The following is a 15,386-nucleotide window of genomic DNA, read 5'->3' on the forward strand; positions in this document are numbered from 1 at the left end:
AAAGAGGCTCGTAAAGGGGTTTAAAATTTGACTCTAATTTGACCTTGAACTCGATCGAAAGTTTGACCATAGGTGTGGTGGGTTCTTTAACATCACAGGAAACAAACTGGACTTCCCGTTTGTATAGATGATATGTCTAAAGACAACTTAAGGCAATAAAAACAAACATCTTTCTTCACCGTCTCAAAATGCTTTATTCCATACTTTGACAAAGTACAATCTTGAATCTTGATACAATAATTAAAAGTATTAGAACCCTCTGCATGACATTCCACGCCTTTTCTGAGAAAACTTCACCTGAAAGTCTTTTTGTTTTTAACAAAATGTATACAGTTTCTATCTTCAGTTCTTCTTCAATTCAAGCATAAAGCAAAAAAACAGACTAACACAATCCATGGACTCACACAGGTAGATAGACCCGTACATGGTCACATATCAGTAGTAGTGGGCATTCTTGCATATTGAAAGATGATGGTAGCACTCGTGTGTAGCATCTAGTGAGCACGTCGGCAGAACCTACTGCACCTGCGCGAAATCCGTAATATATTGTGCATAGCACTTCTGCAGAATGTCCCATATAAGGTTGTATTCGCGCATATAAGGTTAACACTCCGTCTGTAGTTTCCAAATGTTATGTCGGAAAAAATATCGTCTGCAACAAGCAAAATTCTAATGCAACGTTGACCAAAAATCCGACGAAAACCGTGAAAAATCGGGATTCTGCGCAGGAGCAGTACGTTCTGCCGACGTGCTCATCTAGTGGGGTTTATCAATCCTATCTTCCCATGTAGTTCCTGCAACAGTTAGGACACTTCAACTTTGTTGATATTCCAAGGAAAGGAGGAACCAGTCAGTGCTCCTCATCTCCTATATATGCAGTAGTCTATTTGAGTTTGCTGAGAATGTTTTTCAAACGTATAGTACGAAAACACAGTCAAATCATAGATTATAGTTCAGAGTTTACTCCAATCCTGTCACCTCTGCGCTAACTTCCCACAACTTCTTAGCTAGACCATCGTCCCTTGCATCTTCAGACTCCTCCGCTATGCTGCAGTCTGCAAAGTACCTGATAGGGGGCGACACGGATTTCTTCAGAATTCGTAAATGGTTTCAACAGCAAAATGAACAAAAGTTAATACAGCAAGTAAATTTTACAATAGCTTTAGTACATGTGGAGAGTATAAAAATTCTGCAATGTCTATAGTTCTCTTAGGATTTATTTTTATTGAAAGCCAACTACTGTCATAATGACAGCACGTTTTGTTCCTACATTGTATCATATATGTGGAAAACTACATGTACAGTCCAAAAGGCATAGATGAGAAAACACTAACCTGCCAGTGACATTCTGTAGAGTTTCCTCCACAGCACAGTGGATGGTAGTCTGGGCTCCCTCACGTGCACTCTTCATCAGGACCCTGCACAGAAAACATAGCACGAATGTACATGAATGAAGACAGGAAACAGTGTCTAGAGGTTAAACTTTTGTTCTAACATAGAACTTTCCAACAGTTACTCTGGTCTTCTTTAATAGATCCAGCAAGACTTCTCTGGAGTGTGATGGGTGATCGGCCCTGATACAAATTGCCTCTTTTAGTAGTTTTACCCCTCTCAGGAAGTAGTCTTGTTTGGTGTTCAGATACCGAATACCTTTGACCCAGTGTTAATGTCACACAAAAATGGTGAGAACAATCCTTTGTGTTGGAGAAAAAGTTTTAACTTTAAATAGGTAACTACCAACAAGGAAGAAATTTTGATACAGGAAAGTAGTAGTGAGACTGACCAGCAGAATCCCTTCATGATGGTTCCCCAGACAAGCCCATGATCTGCCTTGATACTGTCCCACAGGTCCGTGTAGATCACCCCGGGGTGGAGTGAATTTACTGTTACACCTGGGGGAGAACAGGGGTAGAGAAATGTTGGTTGTTTGAAACAATCCTGAATGCTTACATTTTTGTACATTTCATACAAATACACTCTAGACAAATTCCATTAATACAAATCAATTGGAATTTGAGTTAAATTTGTGTCAAATTTGACCCCTGAACACCCCCCAAACACTGCTGACCTACTCCTGAACAACAGCCAACCATGCATATGGATGATCCTCTTGTCCACTGTGACCCAAATGTTTTAAACATTTTGAACCATTCCTTTGTTGCAACCAAACAATAGCCAACCTCAATGAACACCAGCCAACTACAGCCCACTTGCTCCAACCTATTCCTAACGCTTGAAAAGCGGCCACCGCCGACAGCGTAATTCAAGGTAAAAAAAAAACAACCAACCTAACTATGGTTGGGGTCAATGTTCAGGAGGTCATATGCGAGACAGGCTTAACTGACAAACTAACCTGTGCCCTCCAGTCTTCTAGACAACTCTCTTGCAAACAGGATGTTGGCCAGCTTGCTTGGCCAGTACGACTTCAGGTTGGGGTATCTGTCTCCGTGTTTATTGGTCGGTGTGAAGTCCAGCTTCCCATGTGTGTGCATCATGGAAGAGACCACTACGATACGGGAGGGGGCAGACTTCTTCAGCAGGTCCAGCAGGAGGTTGGTCAGGAGGAAGTGGCCGAAATGGTTCACTCCAAACTGGAGGTCAAACCCTTCTGCAGTCTTCTCGTCAGAGTGCCAGCACAGGCCTACAGGAAACAGATATAAACAACTCTCATTCACGTCAACAGTTTGCAACAGATAAACATTTTACACTAGAAAGATAAAATTTGCATGTTTACCTTTGCATATGGTCTGCTGAGGCTGTTTATTCTTACTCAAACACATATATATGGTCAGACAGGAGTCTAAATCCCTCCTGCTATAAAACTGCAACATGATGTAACCCAACACTGGTTACCATGGTGACAGACGTGTGGTGCAGGTCATTGACCTTATTTGTTTGGAGAAGAAGAAGATGAGGAAACAGAGCAAAAACAATACAAGTATATATCCCATATGTTGATTTAATATGCACGCACACAGAAGAGTCCTCCTTTAATATGACATCCATCTCAATCAGATGACTCTCCTGGTGGATTGTTATCTTATCCCAAAGGATTCTAGCTTTCTGTCTGTCTGTCTGTTTGTATGTCTGTCTGTGTTTGTGTGTTTCTTCAATTTCCAATATACATCATACAGTGTTACTGTACTTCCTCAGTGCAGCTAGTTTTGTCTGTGGGATTGGATGGGTGGCAAAATAGTGTCAGTAGGGGGTGAAGTCTGCCATCTCTGATTGTGAATTTTGCACTATGACTATATAGTATGAGTTAGCCTCCACCAGGCCTTTCTATAGGAATAAGGATCGTAGAATTTGACAAAAAAGAGAGTAAAATTGGCCAAGGGAGTCCGGCCGCGGGGAGGTAGTTTCTTTCCCTCTGAAGCGCGTCCAGTCAAACCTACAAGGCGACCAAACCCCCCTGGCAAATATTCTCCTATAATATATATAGCCAGTGTAGCTAGTCTGGTAGAGACTTACCGGCATTGTTGATCAGGATATCAAGTCTCCCTTCTTCTCGGTACATCTCCTCTGCGAACTGCCGTACGGAGGCCAAACTGGCCAGGTCCAGTTTGCGGAACACGACGTTCTGGTTGTTTGTCTGTCGGATGATGTCCTGCCTGGCCTCCTCCCCGCGCTCGCGGCTGCGGCAGGCCAGGATGATCCGCCCGCCTCTACGGGCGAGATCCAGCGCCGTCTCCCTGCCGATACCTGCATTGGCACCTACATATACATAATATAATGAAAGAGAAAAGTAATGAACAAGAACACTAACTTAGCAAGTGTAGTAGGTGTAACGGCCCGGCCCCTTTGCCTCACGTGTGCATGATTAAGTCATTGAATTGGTCTAATCTACATGTATGTTGTGAAAATTTGATCATAAATTTGTCAGAACAAATTGACCAACAGGAAAAGTTAATCAAGATCAGCTTGTGTGAACAACAAGCATTTTTGATCCAAGTGAGGACATGTATGTCGTGGTTGTATTATTTCGCTAAGCCCTGGTCTCCAGGTTCTGGATTTCACTAGGTTTTAACCCTTGTGACCTTAAAAAAACACTGTCTTCCCACACCGGGAATCGAACCCGGGCCTTGGCGGTGAGAGCGCCAAATCCTAACCACTAGACCATATGGGAGTCAGCTATCAGTCGAGTAACGCCCCTCCCCCTTCCATCGCCTCACTTCTGACCGCCCTACCTGTGATGACGACAGTCTTGCCGTCCAGTCGGGCGGTACTGTGGCACCACCGGCCCCTCAGTACCAGCAGGTAGTACACATAGTGCAGAGCGCACAGTCCTGCCGCTGCCACGGACGGAATTACAAACCATTTGCTCCAAAATTTGGCCAGCAGATCGTCTCCCATGTTATTGTGACCTTTGACCTCTATGGGGTCGCCGTCTTCAGTTTCCAATGCCCTGATTACCCTCATAGTGTGTGTGTGCCGTGATAGTCTTACGGTGTCCGAAAAGCGCCCCGTGACGGCCCAATATATTATTGCAGAATAAAGAGGTCATAATGCCAATAAAGCATAAACCTTTCATTTCCTTTCATAGAACTTACATGTACTTGTTCTTCCATTACCATAAATACTCATGTAAATACTCAAGTATAGAGAAAAAAAGACAAGCTCTTAGGATCTATTATGAAGCTTTTTTAATTGACTGAATGTGCCTTTTTTGCAATGTTTTGACTTTGTGCATACGCATTGGTCCAACATTTACAGATGTAAGTCTTGGGTTCTTCCTCACTGCCAACTATTCACAGTGGCGTAAATATACAAAAATAACCCAGTACTTTTGCATTAGGTTTCCTCAGTAAATACTAGCCACTAGTAACCAGTATAGTAGCAACATTCACGCAGTTAATACCTCCAAGGGGTATACAAAAACAACATTATGTTCGCAGCAATGTACAATTTGACACGTTCAACGTACTATAATAATTCCACAATATTCTATATAAGTCTTACGTGATGATGCTGGCATCCTAATATGATATTACTGCAGCTGGTACAACACACATGTACAACACAGAGACTTCAAGCAATTTCAACAATGAACACATACAATAATCTCATAATATATACAGCACAAGGCAGCCTGGAAAACATGTATTTTCTTGTTTCAGCCATGTGAAGAGCTATTACATGTACATGTACACATACAGCGTAACGGCAATACTACATATTCAAATAGTACTAGCATGAGTGCCACTGCCTTAGCTTGTATAGCAGCAGTGGTCAGGCTATGGGTTCTTCATTGCATCCAGAATTATTTTTGCACAGTTGCAGTTTCTACAATATGATTAACCATTTGATACAGACAGCTCTCAGATTGTTCCCAAGGGAATTTTCCTGAGTTTTGTAATTTTATTTTCTATACAAGGAAAAACTGGATAATATGTTCCTTCTACAACAACACTAGCAAAAGTCAGTTGTATGAGATTTACAGGTGGGGAGGGGGGTGGGCTACACAGAATTTGATTTTATCTCTCAACATGCAGACAATTTTTGCATTAGTTTTGCAGCATTTACAGATTTATACATTGTGCTCCCTAGTATAGTGTTTTAAATTACAGTCATTCAAATTCTGTATACAGAAAAAAAACTTGACTACATTAGATGATTACAATAAGTATTTTACAGTAGCTGACAACAATAAGTCTGATATAGTTATCAGCCAAATGACAGTTAAATGTTATAATGAGGCATAATATAATGTATTGCACGACATGTAACTGATATTTGACACTTTTGATTTTAAACACAAAAAAAAGAAAAAAATCTCGTTTTTCTACTTCTGCTGTTGAAAAATAAAGCAGCAGTCTACACAATGTACAACAATGCTCCTGGTAGGAACTGATTTACACATAATAACAAGTGTTTTCTTCTCTAAATTACTATGACAAGAAGTTCATTTTCAATGTAACCCCTTTTCTTACATCAACATGCAACTCCCTGATTGGCTCTTAGATAATTGATTTAAAATGTAAGGACCAATCAGAGGTTAGGGCATAGCTTGAACAAATGACATGTATCTCACAATCAGTATTTTCAAGTATAATGTTATATATACACACACATCAGAACAATTCTCTGACCTGTTCATTTACAAGGTCTTTCCACATACTGTGTCCTTCTTTGCAAAAAAATCCTCTTTCTAAACTGCCCAGATTTCTCTAAATTCAAAGTCACTCTCTTAAGTACTTTCTCAAACAGTAAAAAACACCCAAAATTCAACATAGAGCTCATATGAGTACATTGTACTTCTGTTTTACAGCATGTTGGAGACAAACTTTTTCACGAGCTACAGAACTAAATGCTCATTGGTGAAGTAACATGGCCAATGGGCCAATAGCAACATGTGTAAAAGAAAACTCAGATAAAAACCTTCTCAAATGTTCAGCAATACATCGCCATCTTCTACTTATGGCCACATAATTTGTTAAGGTGGTTCACATGCATGTAACAAAGCTAACATCAGTCCAGAATTAAAGTTTGTTGAGCAATTGGATCAAATATCCCCTTGGTTCAATGCTTCCATTTCTTCCCTCCAAATTCCGTTGCTCATTTAAAACCTGAAGTTTAAACCTCTTTCAGAACTCTTTCCATGACTTTTCTTTAAACAAATACAAAACCACCCACAGCCATCCTTTCAGCAGTTCTTCACAAGTTAGAAATTTACATTCAAATGGATGACAACTGGACGATAAAATCTTCACTTTCTCAACTCAAAGGTTCATCATAGCTCAAGACGGGTTGCATTTCCACACAAATTTTGGAAACTAGAAAAAAACTCCACAATTTCCTCACTTGGAAAGTGTCTTTCAGTACCCACTGTCTCCAAGAAGCACACATGAACACACAAAGAGTTGGAGATGACAGCCACTCTTAAAGGCATCCAATGCAGTTTTTGGGGCTTGGAAACCAATTTTTCAAAGCCAATATTCTAGTCATTTATCTACATACTGAGTTGAAACTACACTGTCCTAACGTATATTGACCCTCATGGAGCAAAAATTCTCAAAATTCTGATGGAAAATGGTTACTGGAAGGGCCCTGGGCTGATTTCTTAGGGTACCACCCAGAAAATAAAAGACTCATCTTGGGGCTTGTTTCTGCAGTTTTCAATGCCCAAAGTATGAAATACTGACTTAAATGTGCTAATGTGAAGCAGTATGTGTCAATGTCGCAAAGATTGCCCCAGTTTTGCTGCCCTGAAATCACATTGGATGCCTTTAATGCGCTGCTCACTGGATGACACATTTCTTCATCTCGTTTTCTAGTTCGTCGTCGATGGGGTCAGTGTTGACAGGCTGCTTGCCCTGAATGTCGGGCAGGAATTTCTTGTAATCCATACCCTGTCGCTCGTAGAACAGCATGTACGCCGAGTCGGTGTCAATCTGGTCTGGGTGAACCTCCTGAGGATAGAAAAAATATTCAGTTTTACAGTGGAAAACAAAAATTTTCAAATCTTCAATACACTTTTTTCAATACAATTTTTGGCGAAAACAGAGGCAGTTGATTAAATTTGCTGACTTTCCGAGGCCTTTTTCATATGACAGCACTCTAGGGCTCAAAATTCACTTTTGGGAATAGTGTAATCAAATTAAGCTGTACGTGACCACCTACCTTGCAGCTGCTGTCATTGTAGCAGTACCATTTCCCATTGGGGTTCTTGGCATAAGATACATAATGTCCACCTCCCAGGATCCCTGTGTGACACTGTAACAACAGATCCAACAAGAAATGACCAACAGGTCTACAGTATCTTTTCAGCAGAGCACTATTTTTACCTTCAACTTCAAAAAAATTAAGAAAAATTATAATGCAAATCATGTATGTTGTACACACACATGCCAGTACTGACCGATATAGCAAAGAGGTCATATCTGATGTGTGCAGTGTCCAGGGCGCCCTCGAGCCACCTCTGTAGGTCCCTCTCCCTCTCACTGCGCTCCGTGTCCAGACTGTCCACTGAGCTGTCGTCTGACTCCCTGTCCACATGGACCAGCGGGTGGTTATCTGTGGCGTCTACGGTCCGACACCTAAAGAATGGGATGAAACAGTGTTCTAAAATGTTTACCTCCGTGAAAAATGGAGATATTGTTTTTGGTATGTCTGTGTGTTTGTGTGTCTGTGTTTCCACATGGCCCTTAGGTCAGGTTGTAATGGATATGGTTGGCTTCAGTCTGTCCCAGAGGAAGAAAGTCAAAAATTGCTTTCACAGGAACCGGTGTTTTTCGTTACATGACCTCCTTGACAGTTGACAGCTGGTATTTCCCTTGCACAGTAAAGATTAAAGAGGTGGAATGTTTCCAAGTCATGCACTTCAGAATGTACAATGTAGCCATGGATTTTTCTTGCAAAAATTAAAGAAACTGCAGGGTGAAAACAAAGTTTCCACCACTCCATACCTGGTTGGGGAGATGTTCTTTGTGCCTGTGCTGTTCCCGTCCCCGTCCCCAATCCCGTTGACAAGCTCCACTTCACTGATGCTGTGCCCGTTGTGAGAGCTGCTGTCACTGTCCTTGGTGCTGGAACAGGTGCTGCTGTGCTGCTGGCTGTTGTTGTGGACAGCGGCGGTGGGCGGGTCATGGGAGGAGTTCAGGGAGGTCTGGGAGACGCTGGGGGTGGAGTCGATGGTACTGCTGCTCCCCGAGGAACGGACCGCGAACCCAGGGTAGCAGGGGACGCCTTCTGGTGCAACCTCCTGTAGGGAACAGACAAATTCCATTCATTCCAACAACTTCATTGGGTTGGTAAGTCAAGGGCTCAAACTACTACCTGCATGTATACAGACTTGCACAGGCAAAGTTGGTATTGTGAAGGTATTCCTGATGTCCATTATGCACAGATCTCTGTACTGGGTTTATAGGCATTTGTGGATTTTTATTTGCTGTAATGACTTTTACCACCTATGCAGTATAAAAGAGTAATGGCATTGGTTTTTGAGCAGTTTTTAGACTGATCCGGCCATACTTCCTAAATTTTGACTAGTGCAGGTAAAATTTGTCTGGTGCAGGTTATTTTCAATGTTACCTGCAGGTTACTTTCAATGTTACCGAATAAACAGTGTTTCGAATCCTGTATGTATTAGGCCACACCAAGTAAATTTTATGGATGACGTCCGCGCGCGGATTGATTTTGGCATGTTCCTAGAAAAAAAAAAAGAAATTCCGCTTCCTGTAACTATGACCAAAGAGTCACGACAATTCCGCAAGTCGTCAGATTGACGTGAAACCCGTAGAAGAAAGTGTCTATTACCATCCTGTTTTCACTGTCCAGGGTTCCACCTGATTTATTGCTGTTTTGATGATGAATAAAAGACTTCTTGCTTGTTACACTGTGTCACCTCAATCAATTCGTGTCCTAACATTTGTCGTCTCATAGTATATTTCTAATCTAGGCATCTTGTTTTTTAGGGCCCTTCTTGTTTTTTTTTCACCCTCTCGCATTAGATTTAGGGTCTCCAAAGGACGTCATCCATAAAATTTACTTGGTGTGGCCTTATACAAGTAAATTTTTTTTCCACAACCATGATAATACAGTATGGCCCTGTAATGATATACTTGCCTTGTTACTGTTGTTACTGCGTGTGCTAGCCGTGCTACTCTTGCGACTGGGTGTGGGACTGTTCCGTGGGCTGGGCATGGGGCTTACCGAGTTCTTCTTCCGTCTCAGTCTGGGAGACACTGCTGCAGTCAACAACATCAAGTACAGGGTTATATCACATAGACAAGGAGTATAAGAAAGGGTATGAGAAGATTTTTTTCTTTTTGATTAATACATGTATCCATGTTGGTGGGCATTTAGTGTAGCCAGGGTCTGTCTTGCCATCATTTGATTGAACTTTGCTGATTGTGATGGACAAAAAATTTGCCTATCCATCATCTTTGATGAGCAGAAATTTTTGTGTAATCATATGGAAAGAGATGTCATTAAGCTAAGCTTGGTCTACCAGCCAAAAATTTGCCCCACCAAATGCAGAAAATATCATTTTAGTGGGTCAAGATTTTGACATTTTCTTAGTAGGAAAAACAAAATTGGAATGACAGAAAAAAATTTCAGGCTGGTTAGAACACTTTACACAGTAGAAAGAAGCAAAGGTGTAATGCTATATGTATAAGATAAAAAAACTTTATATTATCATGTACTGTAATATCATACAAAAACTCATCAAATATTTGTTTTCAAATTGGCAGTTGGTACACCTTACTATTGTTTCAACCATGTACTAAAAGAATACTATTAACTCCAGATTTCATTGTGCTAAGAAAATAAATTCTGCAACTTCAAATGAATTAACAGTACTCTTCATGCTTTCCTACCTTTCTTGAGGTAGTTGAGTCCGTTGTGGATGGGAGAACCCTTGCCACTCTTGGTGGGAGACCCCTCGCTGTGCAGCGAGCTGAGCGACCCTGCCTTGTGCAGACTGCTGGTCGACACCGACGTCTCCTGCGACGTCGTCCGTACGCGGTGAGTCTCCAGCTCTTTCCTGTACAGCTCGCGGATCTTCTGGGGGTCGCGGGGAACCAGGAATGGGGAGGGGTCGAAGTTTTTCATGGGGAACTTGACAATTTTGTGGGACTTACACCAACGGCCATTCAGAAACTGGAATCTCTTCATGTGGACAATCTGTGGTACAAAGGTAAAAATAACTTCAGCAAACAAACTTGGTAGAATAGACTATGATGCATAATTTTGTAGACTTCTACTGTAATGATTAGCTTTAACCTTCTACCCTCTGCCTCCCTTGTAACCAATAGAAAATTGGTAGCCAAAGGTTTTCTTTTTTTAGTTTTTTTTTTTTTGATTTAGGCTAAAACAATTGAACAAATAAATCAGGACTATCTCAAGGACCCTTCCACCTGTTTACTTGTGGGCAAGTATGTCACCAAATTTAAAAAATTGCTTCAGAAATTGCATTAAGTGACGTTTCAAAGGGTTTGAAATTCAGATATCCAAAAATAGCATTCCCTTCAACAATTTTATAGCCTTTCCAGCAGTCGATAAAAAAAAAGGCTAGGGTCAGCATGTTTTGCTAGGGTCGGTCAGTCGAGAAACCAGAAACATTTTTTCCTAGGCCTTCTGCCCCAAAGGCAGTTTACAGGTTATACGAAACAAAAGTTTTCCCCCCAGCCTTACCAGTATGGGAGGTAATCTCCATATGTCTAGTTTCTTGGCTGCCAGCTGGTGCTCCTGACACTTGCTGCAGTACCAGCGCTCCTCCTCTCCCAGCTCCTCTTCCTTAGTGAAGGCCTTCAGACACGTGTCCAGGTCGATCGGCTCAGACTGCGCCCGACGGCTCGCCGCAACGCTATCGTGTTCCTCAAACACCTGCCCAACAACAGAGGTACAGAACGCATTAACGAGGGATGGCTTTTAACGTACAGGGCTCGAAATACTGGGTGCCAAGGTTGGAGCTGTACACCCAAATTTTTTGTGGGTGCATTGGGGCACCCAAATATTTTCGTAGGTTTATGTATATAAAGATAATCAAATGTATAGCATACAGTATATCCTTGACATCTAAGTATCAGAAAACTAATGAAATATTTGTTGTTTAAGATTATTCTATTCAAGATTGTGAATCACAGTGTTACATGTTACTTCATGAATTGAAACCAATGTACAATTAAAAATATTCATTAAAAGGGAAAATTACGGTGCTTAAGTAATAGTCTGAGAATATAAACATTGGCACTGGTAGGACAGGCAAAAGTTAGCATTTTTTGACCCCCTATCAACATTATGGTTCAGTCCAAATCTGGCATCACTGTGACAAAAATGGCCGTACCACTGACCAGTAGGGATGTTTAGTAGACTTAATTGAGCAGCCGACAGACGAAAGCATTGAAAGCAAGTTACTGTCCAAGAGAAGTGTTCAAGTACCATGTACAAGTAAATGTCTTTAACAATTCATCTGATTCAGAAGTGAACCTACCTTCTCCTGTGACTCCTGATACCTGAGGTGCAGTGCTGTAGGGTCCCAGTCAATGGCTACATAACTACTGCCCATGGCAAACTCCTCCTCCGTACAGTCTATCACACACCCGCGACAGAACCTACACACGACATAAGGCACATCATGGTGTTATAGTTTAATCTTGGCTCAGTTATCTCAATCTAGCAGAAGTTGTGATGCTTAGTCCAGTCTTTTTTCACCCTCCCTCTGGAAAAAGAGTTTGGGAGTTCAAATCCCTGCTGTTCAATACATGTATGTTCTTCTTTGATAACAACAGAAACATTAAATAAACTTGATAATCAAGGCTAAGTTTTTCTTATTTAGGGAAAATTCTCAGACAAAACATGAGCAAACCTAAGATTCTTTTTAATCCCCTAAATCAGTTGGATCATGCAACACAAACTGCAGGCATCTACAGGGAGTGTAGCTAATAATGGGGCCCCAAGGGGTATATGGTATAATCCCTGGTCAAGTGTGATAACCAGCGAATAAACCACCAAGTGAGCGTAGCGAGAACTCAATGATTACACAGCTCTAGCCTGCTTGTTACTTCATGACTTGGATACGAGTGTTTTCAGTGTGCTTACCTGTACCAGGGACACCAGGCACATGTGATGCCGTCTCTCTGTACAGCCTTCAGCACAAATGGGTACTCATACCCCAGACTATCATCACTGCAGCAAAACACACAAAAAACATGCCTGCATCAATATCAGAACAGTTAACATGTTTAGGTCTAGGAAAATTATTGTTGTGTTTCCAGTATCAGTCCTGGAAAAACTAGGGCTGGTAGGTATAGATTTTCTTTTTTTGTAAATTTGTTTTCTTTTTAGATTTGTGCTTCATACATCTCTTTACATAAAGGTATTACCTATGTAGATGTACATGTAACAACATATACCAGTTACTGTGAAAGACTATAAAAGCACTGTGACAGTATTTTGGACAGTTCACATAATTCTATAGTGCAAAAACATGTAATCTAACACACCAGAGATTTTTTCCTCCATCTATAGTGTACAATGTAAGTATAGGTGTAGGAAAGGGACTCATGGTAAATTTTAAAAGCCTCAGGGAATACAGATAAACATGATGACAATTGATGTGAGTGCAGAGCCTACATGTGCCATATGCATGGGTACTCTATAATTATCTTTTTTCAGCTACAAAAATGTATGTACTCAAATGTGATTTTGAATGACATAAGACAAAAAAACATGAAGTACAGCTACAAAAAAATAATTTAGTTAGAGGTGAAACAAGACATTTTCCTGCTAACTATTACACAATGTACCTTAAACCAGTTTATTCAGTTTGTTTCAATCTCCTATCTACTAACCAAAAATTCCTGTTTAACCCCTTCCTAAACCTTAAGAATAAGAACAGACCGACAAGACATTGCACGTCACAGTGCTCACCAAAGTGAAATTAAGTGCAAGCTTAAGGCAAAAAAATCAACAAGTTGTGTTACCGGTTATAGGACTGGTGCTTAGCGCACCCTGCTTGAGTAATTCTTTTACATCGTGACCTTTGAAAAAAGTACAAAGATACAATAAACTGCTTGGAACGACTCTGTCAGAATGTTAGAATGTTGCAGCACTGTTAGAGTCAGGATCCACCAATAAAAGAATGGCTTATTTTTCTGTAAAAGTAAGAGGTAGTAAGATGTGCCGTAGTGCCAATGAGTTAATGTTGATTTAGTGCCCCTGTATAACCTGGATGAGAAATTAAACCTCTGCAAATTTTTGGGTGCACCATTTGAAATAAAACCTAATTACAGACCTTACTGCTCCTCTTCTGAGCTTGAATCTAAAATGGGAGCTAAGTTCAAAATCTTTACAAAGTCTACATAACAACAAAGATTTTATCATTTTTCTGATACTTAGATGCCAAAAAATATCCTGTATACATTTAATATATTATGTACAAAAATGCTTCACCTAAAAAAATATTTGGGTGCAAAAAAACTGGGTGCACAGGTCCAATTTTGGGTGCACTAAGGTGCACAATTACACCCAGTATTCCCAGCCCTGGAGTGGAACCTACCAGTCCTGGGCGTGGTTGCTCCGCCCCCCCTCGGAGGGCGGCAGGGGGCTGACCAATCGTGAGACCTGTGTCCAGATGGCTTGGTACAGGTCCTGCTGGAGGGACGACACCCCGCAGGGCAGGATCAGGGGTGTGCCGAACAGAGACGGCCGGCTCTTCTGGGACGACAGGAAGTACACGTCCATACGGATCTGTAAACAGAACCATACAAGAACCATTATTACCTCTGACAAGAGGGTTATGTGTTAGGCACACCATAAACATGTATAGGGGCAGGGACCTCCCTAAACAATGGAGCAGTGGAGCTCCTCCACCCAGTCCTCATCTCAGCTCCACCCTGTTAATTTTCAAAACTAGTGTTTTTACACCCTTTTCCAGGGTTCTTTGGTCAAATTTACCGATATTTCGCACCCTCCTCCATTCTGTCCTAAATTTCTGGGGAGATCCCTGAGGGGGTTTGCAATTTTTCGAATGATTACAACTCAGGATGTGGTGCAATAATTCTTTCCTCAGCGCAAAACTTTGACAGCGTTCTGTCTCGGCAGTCCTGCTGCTAATGCTGAGTGACAGTTGACATAGAAAAAAAAAAGAATCTTCACGATATTTGGTAGGTAGTTTAGGGGTGGGACAATATTAATACCCTTAAAAAAACAGGACAGCCTTATTCCCTCATATATTATTGCTATCATGTACATTGCATGAATTCCCCTCAGTGTTCTAGCCAGCACTCGTCTTTTTGCCACTAATGACATCATCTTTAATGGACAAAAATAGCTATGTAATGAAACAGTTACTATTACTGTAAAGATATGGAAAGAGATGTCACTAAACCTAGCTTAGTCTACCAGCAAAGTTTTCCCGTCAAGATGGAGGAAAGAGCATTTCAAAGGGTCAAGATTTCATCAGGATTGTTGCTGAACATGGTGTTATGTCAAACAAACTTGTGGTGACAGAGAAAAATTCAAGTTGGCTAGGACATTGATTTCCATACAATAGCAATTGAACGTTTTTACAAAACTTGCTTTAAATCTCTACCACTGATGCATTGACTTGGTTCACCCACCATTTTCCTGTGTAATGCAACAACAAAGCCGTTGAATCCGGACTGCCCGTTGACAGAGTTAGTGGTACTGGTACTGGCGTTGCTTGGCTGGCGACTATGTCTCCCGCTGCCCGGTTGGTTCAGCGTGTACCCGGCGTCACCGTTTACTGCGGGGAGGTGCGTGGTGCGTCGGAGGGTGCCCTGTCTAGGGGGAAGCTGCTGGCTTCCATTGGTGCTCCTGTATGTATGATATGATAATGTAGGTTGTAGAAATACAATATGGTCTTCAATTCCACATCACATTAAGAATAGTATTTTTCCTCAAGACATGTTGTTTGTTCT

At 41.3% G+C, this 15,386-nt stretch overlaps 2 protein-coding genes and 1 non-coding gene across 3 annotated transcripts in view; all 3 read right to left on the bottom strand.

The window, feature by feature from the left end:
- Window positions 1-260: 260 nt before the first annotated feature.
- LOC109462983 (retinol dehydrogenase 13-like) lies at window positions 261-4,399 on the bottom strand. Its single transcript, XM_019759638.1, has 7 exons — window positions 4,188-4,399; window positions 3,472-3,714; window positions 2,354-2,641; window positions 1,784-1,892; window positions 1,335-1,418; window positions 757-1,066; window positions 261-494 (listed from the first exon to the last, which is right to left on the bottom strand). The coding sequence occupies exons 1-6, from the start codon at window positions 4,351-4,353 to the stop codon at window positions 961-963; spliced, it is 996 nt and encodes a 331-aa protein (XP_019615197.1). The 5' UTR covers window positions 4,354-4,399; the 3' UTR covers window positions 261-494; window positions 757-960.
- On the bottom strand, window positions 4,055-4,126 carry Trnae-cuc. The gene has a single exon. It is a non-coding gene; the product is annotated as a tRNA-Glu (tRNA).
- Window positions 4,400-7,148: 2,749 nt separating the features above from the next.
- LOC109463218 (ubiquitin carboxyl-terminal hydrolase 32-like) overlaps window positions 7,149-15,386 on the bottom strand; it is a 37,372-nt gene continuing 29,134 nt past the window's right edge. Inside the window, exons 29-39 of the mRNA XM_019759951.1 lie at window positions 15,066-15,282; window positions 14,003-14,193; window positions 12,544-12,630; window positions 11,936-12,056; window positions 11,137-11,328; window positions 10,320-10,626; window positions 9,565-9,686; window positions 8,406-8,701; window positions 7,859-8,036; window positions 7,621-7,713; window positions 7,149-7,409 (exon numbers count right to left, since the gene is read on the bottom strand). Coding sequence (XP_019615510.1) covers window positions 7,239-7,409; window positions 7,621-7,713; window positions 7,859-8,036; window positions 8,406-8,701; window positions 9,565-9,686; window positions 10,320-10,626; window positions 11,137-11,328; window positions 11,936-12,056; window positions 12,544-12,630; window positions 14,003-14,193; window positions 15,066-15,282 — 1,975 coding nt within the window. The 3' untranslated portion in view covers window positions 7,149-7,238. The remainder of the gene's footprint in view (window positions 7,410-7,620; window positions 7,714-7,858; window positions 8,037-8,405; window positions 8,702-9,564; window positions 9,687-10,319; window positions 10,627-11,136; window positions 11,329-11,935; window positions 12,057-12,543; window positions 12,631-14,002; window positions 14,194-15,065; window positions 15,283-15,386) is intronic.

This window comes from Branchiostoma belcheri, unplaced genomic scaffold (genome assembly GCF_001625305.1).
Source record: "Branchiostoma belcheri isolate BF01 breed outbred unplaced genomic scaffold, Haploidv18h27 scaffold1, whole genome shotgun sequence".
Taxonomy (NCBI): Eukaryota; Metazoa; Chordata; class Leptocardii; order Amphioxiformes; family Branchiostomatidae; genus Branchiostoma; species Branchiostoma belcheri.

What these genes read in the sequence shown, in the direction of transcription:
- LOC109462983 (XM_019759638.1), bottom strand. Translation starts at nt 4,353, where the DNA reads ATGGGAGACGATCTGCTGGCCAAATTTTGGAGCAAATGGTTTGTAATT. An exon ending in CAAGACTGTCGTCATCACAG is followed by an intron (nt 3,715 to 4,187) that starts GTAGGGCGGTCA and finishes ATGTATATGTAG; the next exon opens with GTGCCAATGCAGGTATCGGC. An exon ending in ATCATGAAGGGATTCTGCTG is followed by an intron (nt 1,419 to 1,783) that starts GTCAGTCTCACT and finishes TTTTCTGTGCAG; the next exon opens with GGTCCTGATGAAGAGTGCAC.